Source organism: Salvelinus fontinalis, chromosome 23 (genome assembly GCF_029448725.1).
Source record: "Salvelinus fontinalis isolate EN_2023a chromosome 23, ASM2944872v1, whole genome shotgun sequence".
Taxonomy (NCBI): Eukaryota; Metazoa; Chordata; class Actinopteri; order Salmoniformes; family Salmonidae; genus Salvelinus; species Salvelinus fontinalis.
This window is the reverse complement of record NC_074687.1, coordinates 422,166-438,098: the sequence shown is the minus strand read 5'-3', so window position 1 is coordinate 438,098 and position 15,933 is coordinate 422,166. Positions and strand designations below refer to the sequence as shown.

General features: G+C 47.7%; 1 protein-coding gene across 1 annotated transcript in view; it reads left to right on the top strand.

The window, feature by feature from the left end:
- Positions 1-2,015: 2,015 nt before the first annotated feature.
- LOC129820672 (neurexophilin-2-like) overlaps positions 2,016-15,933 on the top strand; it is a 147,780-nt gene continuing 133,862 nt past the window's right edge. Inside the window, exons 1-2 of the mRNA XM_055877509.1 lie at positions 2,016-2,495; positions 2,784-2,924. Of these exons, the coding sequence (XP_055733484.1) occupies positions 2,880-2,924 (45 nt within the window). The 5' untranslated portion in view covers positions 2,016-2,495; positions 2,784-2,879. The remainder of the gene's footprint in view (positions 2,496-2,783; positions 2,925-15,933) is intronic.

The following is a 15,933-nucleotide window of genomic DNA, read 5'->3' as shown; positions in this document are numbered from 1 at the left end:
CCCTCCCTGTTCCTCCTAGGTACACCCTCTAAACCTAACCCAGCTCCTCACCCCTCTCTGTTCCTCCTAGGTACACCCTCTAACCCTAACCCAGCTCCTCACCCCTCCCTGTTCCTCCTAGGTACACCCTCTAACCCTAACCCAGCTCCTCACCCCTCCCTGTTCCTCCTAGGTACACCCTCTAACCCTAACCCAGCTCCTCACCCCTCCCTGTTCCTCCTAGGTACACCCTCTAACCCTAACCCAGCTCCTCACCCCTCCCTGTTCCTCCTATGTACACCCTCTAACCCTAACCCAGCTCCTCACCCCTCCCTGTTCCTCCTAGGTACACCCTCTAACCCTAACCCAGCTCCACGCCCCTCCCTGTTCCTCCTAGGTACACCCTCTAACCCTAACCCAGCTCCTCACCCCTCCCTGTTCCTCCTAGGTACACCCTCTAACCCTAACCCAGCTCCTCACCCCTCCCTGTTCCTCCTAGGTACACCCTCTAACCCTAACCCAGCTCCTCACCCCTCCCTGTACCCCTAGGTACACCCTCTAACACTAACCCAGCTCCTCACCCCTCCCTGTTCCTCCTATGTACACCCTCTAACCCTAACCCAGCTCCTCACCCCTCCTTGTACCCCTAGGTACACCCTCTAACCCTAACCCTAACCCAGCTCCTCACCCCTCCCTGTTCCTCCTAGGTACACCCTCTAACCCTAACCCAGCTCCTCACCCCTCCCTGTTCCTCCTAGGTACACCCTCTAACCCTAACCCAGCTCCTCACCCCACCCTGTTCCTCCTAGGTACACCATCTAACCCTAACCCAGCTCCTCACCCCTCCTTGTTCCTCCTAGGTACATCCTCTAACCCTAACCCTAACCCAGCTCCTCACCCCTCCCTGTTCCTCCTAGGTACACCCTCTAACCCTAACCCAGCTCCTCACCCCTCCCTGTTCCCCTAGGTACACCCTCTAACCCTAACCCAGCTCCTCACCCCTCCCTGTTCCTCCTAGGTACACCCTCTAACCCTAACCCTAACCCAGCTCCTCACCCCTCCCCGTTCCTCCTAGGTACACCCTCTAACCCTAACCCTGCTCCTCACCCCTCCCTGTTCCCCTAGGTACACCCTCTAACCCTAACCCAGCTCCTCACCCCTCCCTGTTCCTCCTAGGTACACCCTCTAACCCTAACCCTAACCCAGCTCCTCACCCCTCCCTGTTCCTCCTAGGTACACCCTCTAACCCTAACCCAGCTCCTCACCCCTCCCTGTTCCTCCTAGGTACACCCTCTAACCCTAACCCAGCTCCTCACCCCTCCCTGTTCCTCCTAGGTACACCCTCTAACCCTAACCCAGCTCCTCACCCCTCCCTGTTCCTCCTAGGTACACCCTCTAACCCTAACCCAGCTCCTCACCCCTCCCTGTTCCTCCTAGGTACACCCTCTAACCCTAACCCAGCTCTCACCCCTCCCTGTTCCTCCTAGGTACACCCTCTAACCCTAACCCAGCTCCTCACCCCACCCTGTTCCCCTAGGTACACCCTCTAACCCTAACCCAGCTCATCACCCCTCCCTGTTCCTCCTAGGTACACCCTCTAACCCTAACCCTAACCCAGCTCCTCACCCCTCCCTGTTCCTCCTAGGTACACCCTCTAACCCTAACCCAGCTCCTCACCCCTCCCTGTTCCTCCTAGGTACACCCTCTAACCCTAACCCAGCTCCTCACCCCTCCCTGTTCCTCCTAGGTACACCCTCTAACCCTAACCCAGCTCATCACCCCTCCCTGTTCCTCCTAGGTACACCCTCTAAACCTAACCCAGCTCCTCACCCCACCCTGTTCCCCTAGGTACACCCTCTAACCCTAACCCAGCTCCTCACCCCTCCCTGTTCCTCCTAGGTACACCCTCTAACCCTAACCCAGCTCCTCACCCCACCCTGTTCCTCCTAGGTACACCCTCTAACCCTAACCCTAACCCAGCTCCTCACCAGCACCCTGTTCCCCTAGGTAGACTTTAAAGGAAAGTCTCTGTGTGCACAGACAGAGGAGCGGAATCTTTGAATGCGGGGCGGTTAATGCGCATTGAGACAAACTCTCAACTACTGAGAGGAGACTCTGCGCTGCACACTAGAGTAGGAGACTCTAATCTACAGCGTTCGCTGACAACATAGTGCATGCTCTGTTGCAAAACATCATTTAACCAAGACAATGTGTGTAATCGCTTTTTGAAATTGCTGCTCGTGAAAAAGTAAAAAAAAAAAAAAAAAGAGCAGACAGATGGGAAATAGGCTTTAAGGCTGGACTCACCGGAAGATTAAGTATTGTCTCAATCAAGACACCGAATGCAGTCACTGGAAATGAAATTCAACCCAATTCTCTGGTAGAATTAGCAGGTTTTTCCCCAATGAAAAAGAGGTATCTGCTTCGGAACAGTGAAACCAGTTGATACGTCGTCAGCGGTCTGGAACCTGGGCGGACTGCTCTCCTGAATTGCATGGATTCATGGTCCCGAAAAGGTATTGCGTTTGGGGGAAAAAGTTCAGGTGGATTTGAATGTGATTAGTAATGCATGTATTTTATTCATCCACAGTATTGTGAGGTTATGTAGCCTACTCTAAATGTATTTTTAATGAATGAAAAACGATTTTAGTGGAAGGTTTGGGCTTGACTGCTATTCTTCATATAACGGACAGTAACAGGGTGATTGATGCATTTGATCCATGTGTCGTGTGTACATACTTATTAATATTAGTAGGATACAGTACCTCTCTAATATGTTTGTGGTGTTTCTATTCTGTCCACAGCCGATCACCGCAATGACATCTGCACGTGCGTCCTCTTGTCCCAAAACGTTCCAAAGTGGATTTAATCGTCATTCCTCCTAAATAAAGTTATCAAACATGAGAACACCAAGCTCACTCCTGATCATTTTCCTCCTACACCAGGTGAGTGATTTCATGTTTAGTAAACTATTTTCTCTCTGCAGGTGTTAGGAATAAGATACAGTCGAAAATGCACAAAGACATTATTTTGTTAATTCAGTGTATTCATATCCAAGATATGACATGGTCAAATGTCATTGCAAGGTCATTTAGGCTCAGTAAGAATCTGGTTGCGATTTAATATATACTTTGTAAATCATGGCAAATATATACATAGATTGTCAGATAATAATTGTTTAGTTTAATATTACTGTATTAATAGCAAGTTAAACGTGGTAATATTGTCCTTTGATATTTGCAAGCCACCTACAAAAAAGTCTGTATTCAATGTATACATTTTACTTTACAGAAATAATTTGAAATAAATAAATTACAGAAATAGTTGAAAATTGGTCTCAATTGTCACTGTGTTGATGGTAAAGATAACAGTAATGATAATTGTAGCTTTACAGTAGAAGTCTATTTAATACAACTAATTATAATAACCATGTCATTATTTATAAATTGCAGAAATTATATAATACAAACTCTATATTCTCCATCTAGTAGAGTTTTCTATTAGAACCTCTATATTCTCCATCAGGTAGAGTTCTCTATTAGAACCTCTATATTCTCCATCTAGTAGAGTTCTCTATTAGAACCTCTATATTCTCCATCTAGTAGAGTTCTCTATTAGAACCTCTATATTCTCCATCAGGTAGAGTTCTCTATTAGAACCTCTATATTCTCCATTTAGTAGAGTTCTCTATTAGAACCTCTATATTCTCCATCTAGTAGAGTTCTCTATTTGAACCTCTATATTCTCCATCTAGTAGAGTTCTCTATTAGAACCTCTATATTCTCCATCAGGTAGAGTTCTTTATTAGAACCTCTATATTCTCCATTTAGTAGAGTTTTCTATTAGAACCTCTATATTCTCCATATAGAGAGTTCTCTATTAGAACCTCTATATTCTCCATCAGGTAGAGTTCTCTATTTGAACCTCTATATTCTTCATCTAGTAGAGTTTTCTATTAGAACGTCTATATTCTCCATCTAGTAGAGTTTTCTATTAGAACCTCTATATTCTCCATCTAGTAGAGTTCTCTATTAGAACCTCTATATTCTCCATCTAGTAGAGTTCTCTATTAGAACCTCTATATTCTCCACCAGGTAGAGTTCTCTATTAGAACCTCTATATTTTCCATCTAGTAGAGTTCTCTATTAGAACCTCTATATCTAGTAGAGTTCTCTATTAGAACCTCTATATTCTCCATCAGGTAGAGTTCTCTATTAGAACCTATATATCTAGTAGAGTTCTCTATTAGAACCTCTATATTCTCCATCAGTTAGAGTTCTCTATTAGAACCTCTATATTTTCCATCTAGTAGAGTTCTCTATTAGAACCTCTATATTTTCCATCTAGTAGAGTTTTCTATTGCTACTCATCGTAAAGCATCCCATCCATATGGTGTATACAGAGGAAATATATACAGAGGAAATATCACAATATGCTGGTGCTTGTTAGCACATGATATTCTGCGTTCATGAGTTATTAATGTTAATTTTACAGTACAATGTGATAATAGTAAGAATCTCCAGAACATACAGAGCTAATTAGTGAAGGTGCTGGAAGCAAAACGCTAAACTGGAGAAAAAGGAAAAAGTCACCACACATGGGTCATGTCTCAGAACAGCTTCAGTGTTAATGGGTCATGTCTCAGAACATCTTCAGTGTTAATGGGTCATGTCTCAGTGTTAATGGGTCATGTCTCAGTGTTAATGGGTCATGTCTCAGAACATCTTCAGTGTTAATGGGTCATGTCTCAGTGTTAATGGGTCATGTCTCAGTGTTAATGGGTCATGTCTCAGAACATCTTCAGTGTTAATGGGTCATGTCTCAGTGTTAATGGGTCATGTCTCAGAACAGCTTCAGTGTTAATGGGTCATGTCTCAGAACATCTTCAGTGTTAATGGGTCATGTCTCAGAACATCTTCAGTGTTAATGGGTCATGTCTCAGAACATCTTCAGTGTTAATGGGTCTAGATGCTTCAACATTCTATGGTTATAATTTACATTCCATATTACCAGCTCTTTGTGGGTTGCACTGCAGATGCATGGATGATTTATTTACAGGTTCTGGGGCAATATCTTCCAGCAACACCAATGAGATAAGGATGGCTGTTAACCCTCTGCTAAAGACATGCAATTAATATAATTGTTTTAATTTAATGGATTTGAACAAGACTTAACCCTTGGATGTAATCCTTAATGATCGGCCTGTTCAGACGAAAGTCAAGTGTTTGTGTTATTTTATAATACTGAGAGACACGCATCACATCAATCGACTGACACACAACAGAGCCTGCTCAAATAATAATCATATTTGACCACAAGGGCTTTCTGAACCTTACAGTTCATCTTCTCTTCTAGAATATATGATTTGAAGATAAATCTGTGTAAATCCAGGGAATTTATTCCTGTATTTACCAGAGATTGTTCATCTTAATCTGAGTAAAGCCCTCTGTGACCCGATGCTGTTTTCCCTGCAGGACGCTTTAATCTCTCCAAAGATAGATCAGAAGATTTAAAGAAATAAAACTCCACATTATTCACTGTTAGTATTTAAATGTTGCTTTGCAGTAGCAGTACAGATGTCGGATTTTAATTTTACCTGTTTCATTGCAGGAAGAAAATAATCCTGCAGCCCAAGGTTTCAAATATCTGAATAAATATTTAGAATCTGTGTGTCAGGACCCGGTGCGAGAAACAGTCACTAATAATCGGCAGAACCCAGAAGATGAGGCAGACACAGCAGTACTAGAGATGGTGGTTTAATAAAAGAACAAGATCTTCAGGCAAAGAATAAAAATCCACAACATCCAAAATAAAGCCAAGAGGCAAAAAATGGATATCTTCCAAAATACAAAGAAAATCCACAAAGTGGTAAGAACAGCAAGGGAAAAATCAAACCTCAAAAGACTAATCCAAAATACACAAGAACAAAACCAGAGAACCCCTGGAAAATCCAACAAGAGAAAATATATGTTCACAACAAGGCTTGGGCTGGGGCTGGGTGCTAACATACAAACATTGAGCAAAGAACTGAGGAACACACAGGGTTTAAATACCAACAAGGGAACGACACACAGGTGCAAACAATAATTAGAGCAAGGAAAAAACAAAAGGTTCAAAAAAGGTGCAATGGGGACATCTAGTGACCAAAAACCAGAACAGTCCTGGCCAAAACCTGACACTGTGTTCGTATACAATGCAGTACCGTACCTACATTATGTACAGTGCATTCGGAAAGTATTCAGACTCCTTGACTTTTTCCACATTATGTTACGTTACAGCCTTATTCTAAAATGTATGAAATAGTTTTTTCCCCTCATCAATTTACACACAATACCCCATATTGACAAAGAAAAAACTTTTTTTTTTTTCATTTTTTTTCAGACCCTTTACTCAGCACTTTGTTGAAGAACATTTGGCAGCGATTACAGCCTCGAGTGTTCTTGGGTATGTCGCTACAAGCTTGGCCCACCTGTATTTGGGGGGCTCCTGAGTGGCTCAGCGGTCTAAGGCACTGCATCTCAGTGCTAGAGGCTTCACTACAGACCCGTGTTCGATCCCGGGCTGCATCACAACTGGCAGTGATCGTAGGGCGGCGCACAATTGGCCCAGCATCGACTTGGTTAGGGAAGGGTTTGGCTGTCATTGTGAAATAAGAATTTGTTGTTAACTGGCTTGCCTAGTAAAATAAAGGTTAAATAAAAAAATATATATTTGGGGAGTTTCTCCCATTCTTCTCTGCAGATCCTCTCGAGCTCTATCAGGTTGGATGGGGAGCTTTGCTGCACAGCTATTTTCAGGACTCTCCAGAGATGTTTGATCAGGTTCAAGCCCGGGTTCTGGCTGGGCCAATCAAGGATATTCAGAGACTTGTCCCCAAACCACTTCTGCGTTGTTATGGCTGTGTGCTTAGGGTCGTTGTCCTGTTGGAAGGTGAACCTTCGCCCCAGTCTGAGGTCCTGAACACTCTGGAGTAGGTTTTCATCAAGTATCTCTCTGTACTTTGCTCTGTTCATCTTTCTCTCGATCCTAACTAGTCTCCCAGTCCCTGCCACTGAAAAAAATCCCCACAACGTGATGCTGCCACCACCATGCTTCACCGTAGGGATTGTACCAAGTTTCCTCCAGACGTGACGCTTGGCATTCAGGCCAAGAGTTCAATCTTGGTTTCATCAGACCAGAGAATCTTTTCTCAACGTCTGAAAGTCCTTTAGGTGCCTTTTGGCAAACTCCTAGGGGCTGTCATGTATCGTTTACTGAGGAGTGGCTTCCCTCAGGCCTGATTTGGTTTTAAATGTACTTAAGTATCAAAAGTAAAAGTATATATAATTTATAATGTCTTATATTAAGAAAACCAGAGAACATGAATTTCTTGTTTTTAAATTTACAGATAGCCAGGGGCACAGTTCAACACTCAGACACAATTTACAAACAAAGCATTTGTGTTTAGTGAGTCTGCCAGGTCAGAGGCAATAGGAATGACGAGGGATGTTCTCTTGATAAATGTGTTAATTAGACAGTTTTCCTGTCCTGCTAAGCATTCAAAATGTAACGAGTACTTTTGGCTGTTAGGGAAAATGTAAGGAGTAAAAAGTATATTATTTTCTTTAGGAATATAGTGGAGTAAAAGTAAAAGTTGTCAAAAATAATAATAGTGAAGTACAGATACCCCAAAAACCGACTTAAGTAGTGCTTAAAAGTATTTTTCTTAAGTACTTTACACCACTGACTGTGGGACCTTATATAGACCTTATATAGAAAGGTGTGTGCCTTTTCCAAACCATGGCCAATCAATTTACCACAGGAGTTGTAGAAACATCTCGAGGATGATCAATGGAAACAGGAGCTCCATTTCGAGTCTCATAGCAAAACGTCTGCTTAAGGTATATATATATATGTGTTACAATCAATGAGGACAATTGTAAGGAGTCAGGCGCAGAGAGCAAAGGTAATGGGGAAAACCACTCTTTAATGTCCAACCAGATGAACAACTGGTAACGTCAAAAACATTGGCGTAAAAATCCGACTTGAATAAAGTACAAACTGGAAAATAAATCCAGACTGTGGAAAAACCCCAATGTGAAAATAACAACCTCATATACAAAACAGAGAGACAAGCCCGCACAAACAGGAACGGGCTAAACGAACTTAAATAACACCACCCTAACAACCAAACAATAAACAGGTGAAATCAATTAGTCAAAACCAAACGAAAAGGAAAAAGGGATCGGTGGCAGCTAGTAGGCCGGCGACGACGACCGCCGAGCGCCACTCGAACAGGAAGGGAGGCCACCTTCGGTAATACTCGTTACAGTACCCCCCTCCTGACGCGCAGCTCCCGCAGCGCGCCGACGCCGGCCTCGAGGACGACCTGGGGGCCGAGGCGCAGGGCGATCCGGATGGAGGCGATGGAACTCTCTCAGCATAGATGGATCCAATATATCCCCCACCGGGACCCAGCACCTCTCCTCCGGACCGTACCCCTCCCAGTCCACGAGGTACTGCAGGCCCCTCACCCGGCGTCTGGAATCCAGAATGGACCTTATCCTGTACGCCGGGGACCCCTCTATATCCAGAGGGGGTGGAGGGACCTCCGGCACCTCACCTTCCTGCATGGGACCAGCTACCACCGGCCTGAGGAGAGACACATGAAATGAGGGGTTAATACGATAATAAGAAGGAAGTAACAATCGGTAACACACCTCATTTATTCTCCTCAGGACTTTAAATGGCCCTACACACTGCGGACCCAGCTTCCGGCAGGGCAAGCGGAGGGGCAGGTTTCGGGTCGAGAGCCAGACCCTATCCCCCGGTGCAAACACGGGGGCCTCACTGCAGTGACGGTCAGCGCTCTTCTTCTGCCGTCTACTCGCCTGACGCAGAGACTCCTGGACGGCTCTCCAAGTCTCCTTAGAGCGCTGTACCCACTCCTCCACCGCAGGAGCCTCGGTCTGACTCTGATGCCATGGTGCCAGAACCGGCTGATACCCCAACACACACTCAAATGGTGACATGTTGGTAGAGGAGTGGCTTAGTGAGTTCTGAGCAATCTCTGCCCAGGGGATGTATCTTGACCACTCCCCTGGCCGGTCCTGGCAATACGACCGCAGAAACCTACCCACCTCCTGGTTCACTCTCTCCACCTGCCCATTACTCTCCGGGTGATACCCCGATGTAAGGCTGACCGAGACCCCCAAATGCTCCATAAACGCCTTCCATATTCTGGAAGTGAACTGGGGACCCCGATCAGAAACAATATCCTCGGGCACCCCGTAGTGCCGGAAGACATGGGTAAATAATGCCTCCGCAGTCTGCAGGGCCGTAGGGAGACCGGGCAACGGGATAAGACGGCAGGACTTAGAGAACCGATCCACAACGACCAGGATCGTAGTGTTCCCCTGAGATGGAGGTAAGTCAGTCAGAAAATCTACCGAAAGATGAGACCATGGCCGTTGTGGAACGGGGAGGGGTTGTAACTTCCCTCGAGGCAGGTGCATAGGAGCCTTACTCTGAGCGCACACCGAACAGGAAGAGACATAGAATCGCACATCCCTCTCCAAGGTGGGCCACCAGTACTTCCCCCTAAGACCTCGCACTGTCCTCGAAATACCCGGGTGACCTGACGAGAGTATACCATGAGCCCATCGAATCAATTGATCACGAACAGCGAGCGGTACATACCTACGCCCCTCCGGGCACTGTGGAGGCGCAGGTTCCTCCCTTAATGCCCGCTCGATGTCCGCGTCCACCTCCCATACTATCGGTGCCACCAACTTGGCCGCCGGAATGATGGGAGTAGGATCGATGGACCGCTCCTCTGAGTCATAGAGGCGAGACAGCGCGTCGGCCTTAGTGTTAAGGGAACCTGGTCGATACGAGATCGTAAAACGAAATCTGGTGAAATACATGGCCCACCTTGCCTGACGCGGATTCAGTCTCTTAGCTGATCGGATATACTCCAGGTTACGGTGGTCAGTCCAGATGAGGAAAGGGTGCTTAGCCCCCTCAAGCCAGTGTCTCCACACCTTCAGGGCTTTAACCATAGCCAACAACTCCCTATCCCCCACATCATAATTCCGCTCCGCTGGCCCGAGTTTTTTCGAAAAAAAAGCACAAGGGCGGAGTTTTGGTGGCACACCCGAGCGCTGTGAGAGCACCGCTCCAACCCCAGCCTCGGATGCGTCCACCTCTACTATAAACGCCAAAGAAGGGTCCGGATGCGCCAACACTTGCGCCTCGGTAAACAGCACCTTCAACCTACAGAAGGCCCTGTCTGCCTCTACCGACCACTGCAAACGCACCGGCCCCCCCTTCAGCAGTGAGGTAATAGGGGCTGCTACCTGACCAAAACCCCGGATAAACCTCCGGTAGTAATTGGCAAACCCTAAGAACCGCTGCACCTCTTTTACCGTGGTCGGAGTCGGCCAATTACGCACGGCTTTTACGCGGTCACCCCCTATATCCACCCCCGAGCTGGAAATGCGATAACCCAGGAAGGAAACGGCTTGTTTAGAAAACTCACATTTCTCCGCCTTCACGTACAGGTCATGCTCCAGCAGTCGCCCAAGAACCTTGAGCACCAGAGACACATGCGCGGCGTGTGTAGCGGAGTAGATCAAAATATCGTCAATATACACCACCACATCCTGTCCGTGCAGGTCTCTGAGAATCTCGTCAACAAAGGATTGAAAGACAGCTGGAGCATTCTTTAACCCGTACGGCATGACGAGGTACTCATAATGGCCCGATGTAGTACTAAACGCGGTTTTCCACTCATCTCCCTCCCGAATACGCACCAGATTATACGCGCTCCTGAGATCTAGTTTCGTGAAGAACCGTGCTCCGTGGAATGATTCCATCGCCGTAGCGATGAGAGGTAGTGGGTAACTAAAACCCACCGTGATGGAATTGAGACCTTGATAATCAATACACGGACGCAACCCACCATCCTTTTTCTTCACAAAAAAGAAACTCGAGAAAACGGGTGACATGGAGGGCCGAATGAATCCCTGTCCCAGAGCTTCCGTGACATATGTCTCCATAGCCAACGTCTCCTCCTGGGACAAAGGATACACATGACTCCTGGGAAGTGCAGCGTTTACCTGGAGGTTTATCACGCAATCCCCCTGTCGATGGGGAGGTAATTGGGTCGCCTTCTTTTTACTGAAAGCGATAGCCAAATCGGCATACTCAGCGGGAATGCGCACGGTGGAAACCTGGTCTGGACTCTCCACCGTTGTCGCACCGATGGAAACTCCTACACACCTGCCTGAACACTCATCAGACCACCCCTGTAGAGCTCCCTGTTTCCACGAAATCGTCGGATTGTGAATAGCCAGCCAGGGAATCCCCAGCACCACCGGAAACGCAGGTGAATCGATAAGAAACAGACTAATTCGTTCCTTATGATTCCCCTGCGTAATCATCTCCAAAGGAATTGTGGCCTCCCTGACCAGCCCTGACCCTAACGGTCGACTATCTAAGGAGTGCACAGGGAAAGGGGGGTCTACCTTAACTAACGGAATCCTCAACCTCTGAGCGAGTCCGCGATCTATAAAGTTCCCAGCTGCGCCTGAATCGACTAGCGCCTTATGCTGGAGAGAGGGAAAAAATTGAAGGAAACATATTAACAAAAACATGTGACCAACAGGAAGCTCTGGGAGAGTGTGGTGCTGACTCACCTGAGGTGACCGAGGAGTGTTCTGCCTGCCCTCTCGATTCCCAGATGAACTCCTCCAGCACCGACCGGAAGTGTGCCCTCTTCGGCCACAACTGGTACAGGAGGAGCCTCCTCCCATCTCCCTAGATGCTGCCCCTCCTAGCTCCATCGGGATGGGAGCAGGAGGGTCAGGAGATGGAACGGACAGGACCCTTTCAGAACGTCCACGAGCAGCTAGCAGATGGTCTAACCGGATAGACATGTCTATTAGTTCATCCAAACTTAGCGTAGTGTCCCGACAAGCCAGCTCTCTGCGGACGTCCTCTCTCAGGCTACACCTGTAATGGTCTATCAGGGCCCTGTCGTTCCACCTTGCTCCAGCGGCCAAGGTCCGGAAATCCAGCGCGAAGTCCTGCGCGCTCCTCGTCTCCTGTCGTAGATAGAACAATCTCTCACCCGCCGCTCGGCCATCTGGAGGGTGATCGAACACGGCCCGAAAACGGCGGGTGAACTCCGGGTAGTGGCCCCTCGCTGAGTCGGCCCCGTTCCAGACCGCATTGGCCCACTCTAGGGCTCTACCCGTCAGGCAGGAGACGAGGACACTCACGCTCTCTTCGTCCGAGGGAGCTGGTCGGACGGTGGCCAGGTACAGATCTAATTGTAGCAGGAATCCCTGGCACCCCGCCACCGCTCCATCGTACTGGCTTGGAGGCGTAATACGCAAGGCGCTGGTACCGGGTCCCGCTGGAGGAGATGGTATAGTTGCTGGAGGGAGGGTAGGTGGGTTAGTAGGGAGACCACTCCTCTCCCAACGATCCATCCTCTCCATCATAAGATCCATAGCTGATCCGATGCGATGGAGGATGGACGTGTGATGAAGGACTCTCTCCTCCATCGTGGGGAGAGGGGTGGTCGCTGCTCCTGCTGGCTCCATAATTAGGGTGCGGGCTTCTGTTACAATCAATGAGGACAATTGTAAGGAGTCAGGCGCAGAGAGCAAAGGTAATGGGGAAAACCACTCTTTAATGTCCAACCAGATGAACAACTGGTAACGTCAAAACAATTGGCGTAAAAATCCGACTTGAATAAAGTACAAACTGGAAAATAAATCCAGACTGTGGAAAAACCCCAATGTGAAAATAACAACCTCATATACAAAACAGAGAGACAAGCCCGCACAAACATAAACGGGCTAAACGAACTTAAATAACACCACCCTAACAACCAAACAATAAACAGGTGAAATCAATTAGTCAAAACCAAACGAAAAGGAAAAAGGGATCGGTGGCAGCTAGTAGGCCGGCGACGACGACCGCCGAGTGCCACTCGAACAGGAAGGGAGGCCACCTTCGGTAATACTCGTTACAATATGTTTTATTATAAATTCGCTAACATTTCTAATAACCGGTTTTGTCTTTGTCTTTATGGGCTATGGTGTGTAGATTGATGAGAGAAATAGTAATTTAATACATTTTAGAATAAGGCTGTAACGTAAGAAAATGTGGAAAAAGTCAAGGGGTCTGAATTTCCGAATGCCCTGTGTACAATGATGAAAAATACACTGCTCAAAAAAATAAAGGGAACACTTAAACAACACAATGTAACTCCAAGTCAATCACACTTCTGTGAAATCAAACTGTCCACTTAGAAAGCAACACTGATTGACAATAAATTGCACATGCTGTTGTGCAAATGGAATAGACAAAAGGTGGAAATTATAGGCAATTAGCAAGACACCCCCAAAAAAGGAGTGATTCTGCAGGTGGTGACCACAGACCACTTCTCAGTTCCTATGCTTCCTGGCTGATGTTTTGGTCACTTTTGAATGCTGGCGGTGCTCTCTCTCAAGTGGTAGCATGAGACGGAGTCTACAACCCACACAAGTGGCTCAGGTAGTGCAGTTCATCCAGGATGGCACATCAATGCGAGCTGTGGCAAAAAGGTTTGCTGTGTCTGTCAGCGTAGTGTCCAGAGCATGCAGGCGCTACCAGGAGACAGGCCAGTACATCAGGAGACGTGGAGGAGGCCGTAGGAGGGCAACAACCCAGCAGCAGGACCGGTACCTCCGCCTTTGTGCAAGGAGGTGCACTGCCAGCGCCCTGCAAAATGACCTCCAGCAGGCCACAAATGTGCATGTGTCTGCTCAAACGGACAGAAACAGACTCCATGAGGGTGGCATGAGGGCCCGACGTCCACAGGTGGGGGTTGTGCTTACAGCCCAACACCGTGCAGGACGTTTGGCATTTGCCAGAGAACACCAAGATTGGCAAATTCGCCACTGGCGCCCTGTGCTCTTCACAGATGAAAGCAGGTTCACACTGAGCACATGAGCACATGTGACAGACGTGACAGAGTCTGGAGACGCCGTGGAGAATGTTCTGCTGCCTGCAACATCCTCCAGCATGACCGGTTTGGCGATGGGTCAGTCATGGTGTGGGGTGGCATTTCTTTGTGGGGCCGCACAGCCCTCCACGTGCTCGCCAGAGGTAGCCTGACTGCCATTAGGTACCGAGATGAGATCCTCAGACCCCTTGTGAGACCATATGCTGACACATGCACATTTGTGGCCTGCTGGAGGTCATTTTGCAGGGCGCTGGCAGTGCACCTCCTTGCACAAAGGCGGAGGTAGCGGTCCTGCTGCTGGGTTGTTGCCCTCCTACGGCCTCCTCCACGTCTCCTGATGTACTGGCCTGTCTCCTGGTAGCGCCTCCATGCTCTGGACACTACGCTGACAGACACAGGAAACCTTTTTGCCACAGCTCGCATTGATGTGCCATCCTGGATGAACTGCACTACCTGAGCCACTTGTGTGGGTTGTAGACTCCGTCTCATGCTACCACTAGAGTGAGAGCACCGCCAGCATTCAAAAGTGACCAAAACATCAGCCAGGAAGCATAGGAACTGAGAAGTGGTCTGTGGTCACCACCTGCAGAATCACTCCTTTTTTGGGGGTGTCTTGCTAATTGCCTATAATTTCCACCTTTTGTCTATTCCATTTGCACAACAGCATGTGCAATTTATTGTCAATCAGTGTTGCTTCCTAAGTGGACAGTTTGATTTCACAGAAGTGTGATTGGCTTGGAGTTACATTGTGTTGTTTAAGTGTTCCCTTTATTTTTTTGAGCAGTGTATATACGCAACATGCAACAATTTCAAAGATTTTAATGAGTTACAGTTAATATAAGGAAGTCAGTCAAATTAGATAAATAAATAACGCCATAATCGATAGATTTCACATGACTGGGCAGGGATCCAGCCATGGATGGGCCTTGGAAGGCATAGGCAGTAGGAAGGCCTTGGAAGGCATAGCAGTAGGAAGGCATAGCAGTAGGAAGGCCTTGGAAGACATAGCAGTAGGAAGGTCTTGGAAGACATAGCAGTAGGAAGGTCTTGGAAGGCATAGCAGTAGGAAGGCCTTGGAAGGCATGGCAGTTGGAAGGCATAGCAGTAGGAAGGCCTTGGAAGGCATAGCAGTAGGAAGGTCTGGGAAGACATAGCTTTAGGAAGGTCTTGGAAGACATAGCAGTAGGAAGGTCTTGGAAGACATAGCAGTAGGAAGGCCTTGGAAGACATAGCAGTAGGAAGGCATAGCAGTAGGAAGGCCTTGGAAGGCATAGCAGTAGGAAGGCCTTGGAGGGCATAGCAGTAGGAAGGCATAGCAGTAGGAAGGTCTTGGAAGGCATAGCAGTAGGAAGGCCTTGGAAGGCATAGCAGTAGGAAGGCCTTGGAAGCAATAGCAGTAGGAAGGTCTTGGAAGGCATAGCAGTAGGAAGGCCTTGGAAGACATAGCAGTAGGAAGGTCTTGGAAGACATAGCAGTAGGAAGGCCTTGGAAGACATAGCAGTAGGAAGGCCTTGGAAGGCATAGCAGTAGGAAGGTCTTGGAAGACATAGCAGTAGGAAGGCATAGCAGTAGGAAGGCCTTGGAAGGCATAGCAGTTGGAAGGCATAGCAGTAGGAAGGCCTTGGAAGGCATAGCAGTAGGAAGGTCTTGGAAGACATAGCAGTAGGAAGGCATAGCAGTAGGAAGGTCTTGGAAGACATAGCAGTAGGAAGGCATAGCAGTAGGAAGGCCTTGGAAGGCATAGCAGTTGGAAGGCATAGCAGTAGGAAGGCCTTGGAAGGCATAGCAGTAGGAAGGTCTGGGAAGACATAGCTTTAGGAAGGTCTTGGAAGGCATAGCAGTAGGAAGGCCTTGGAGGGCATAGCAGTTGGAAGGCATAGCAGTAGGAAGGTCTTGGAAGACATAGCAGTAGGAAGGCATAGCAGTAGGAAGGCCTTGGAAGGCATAGCAGTAGG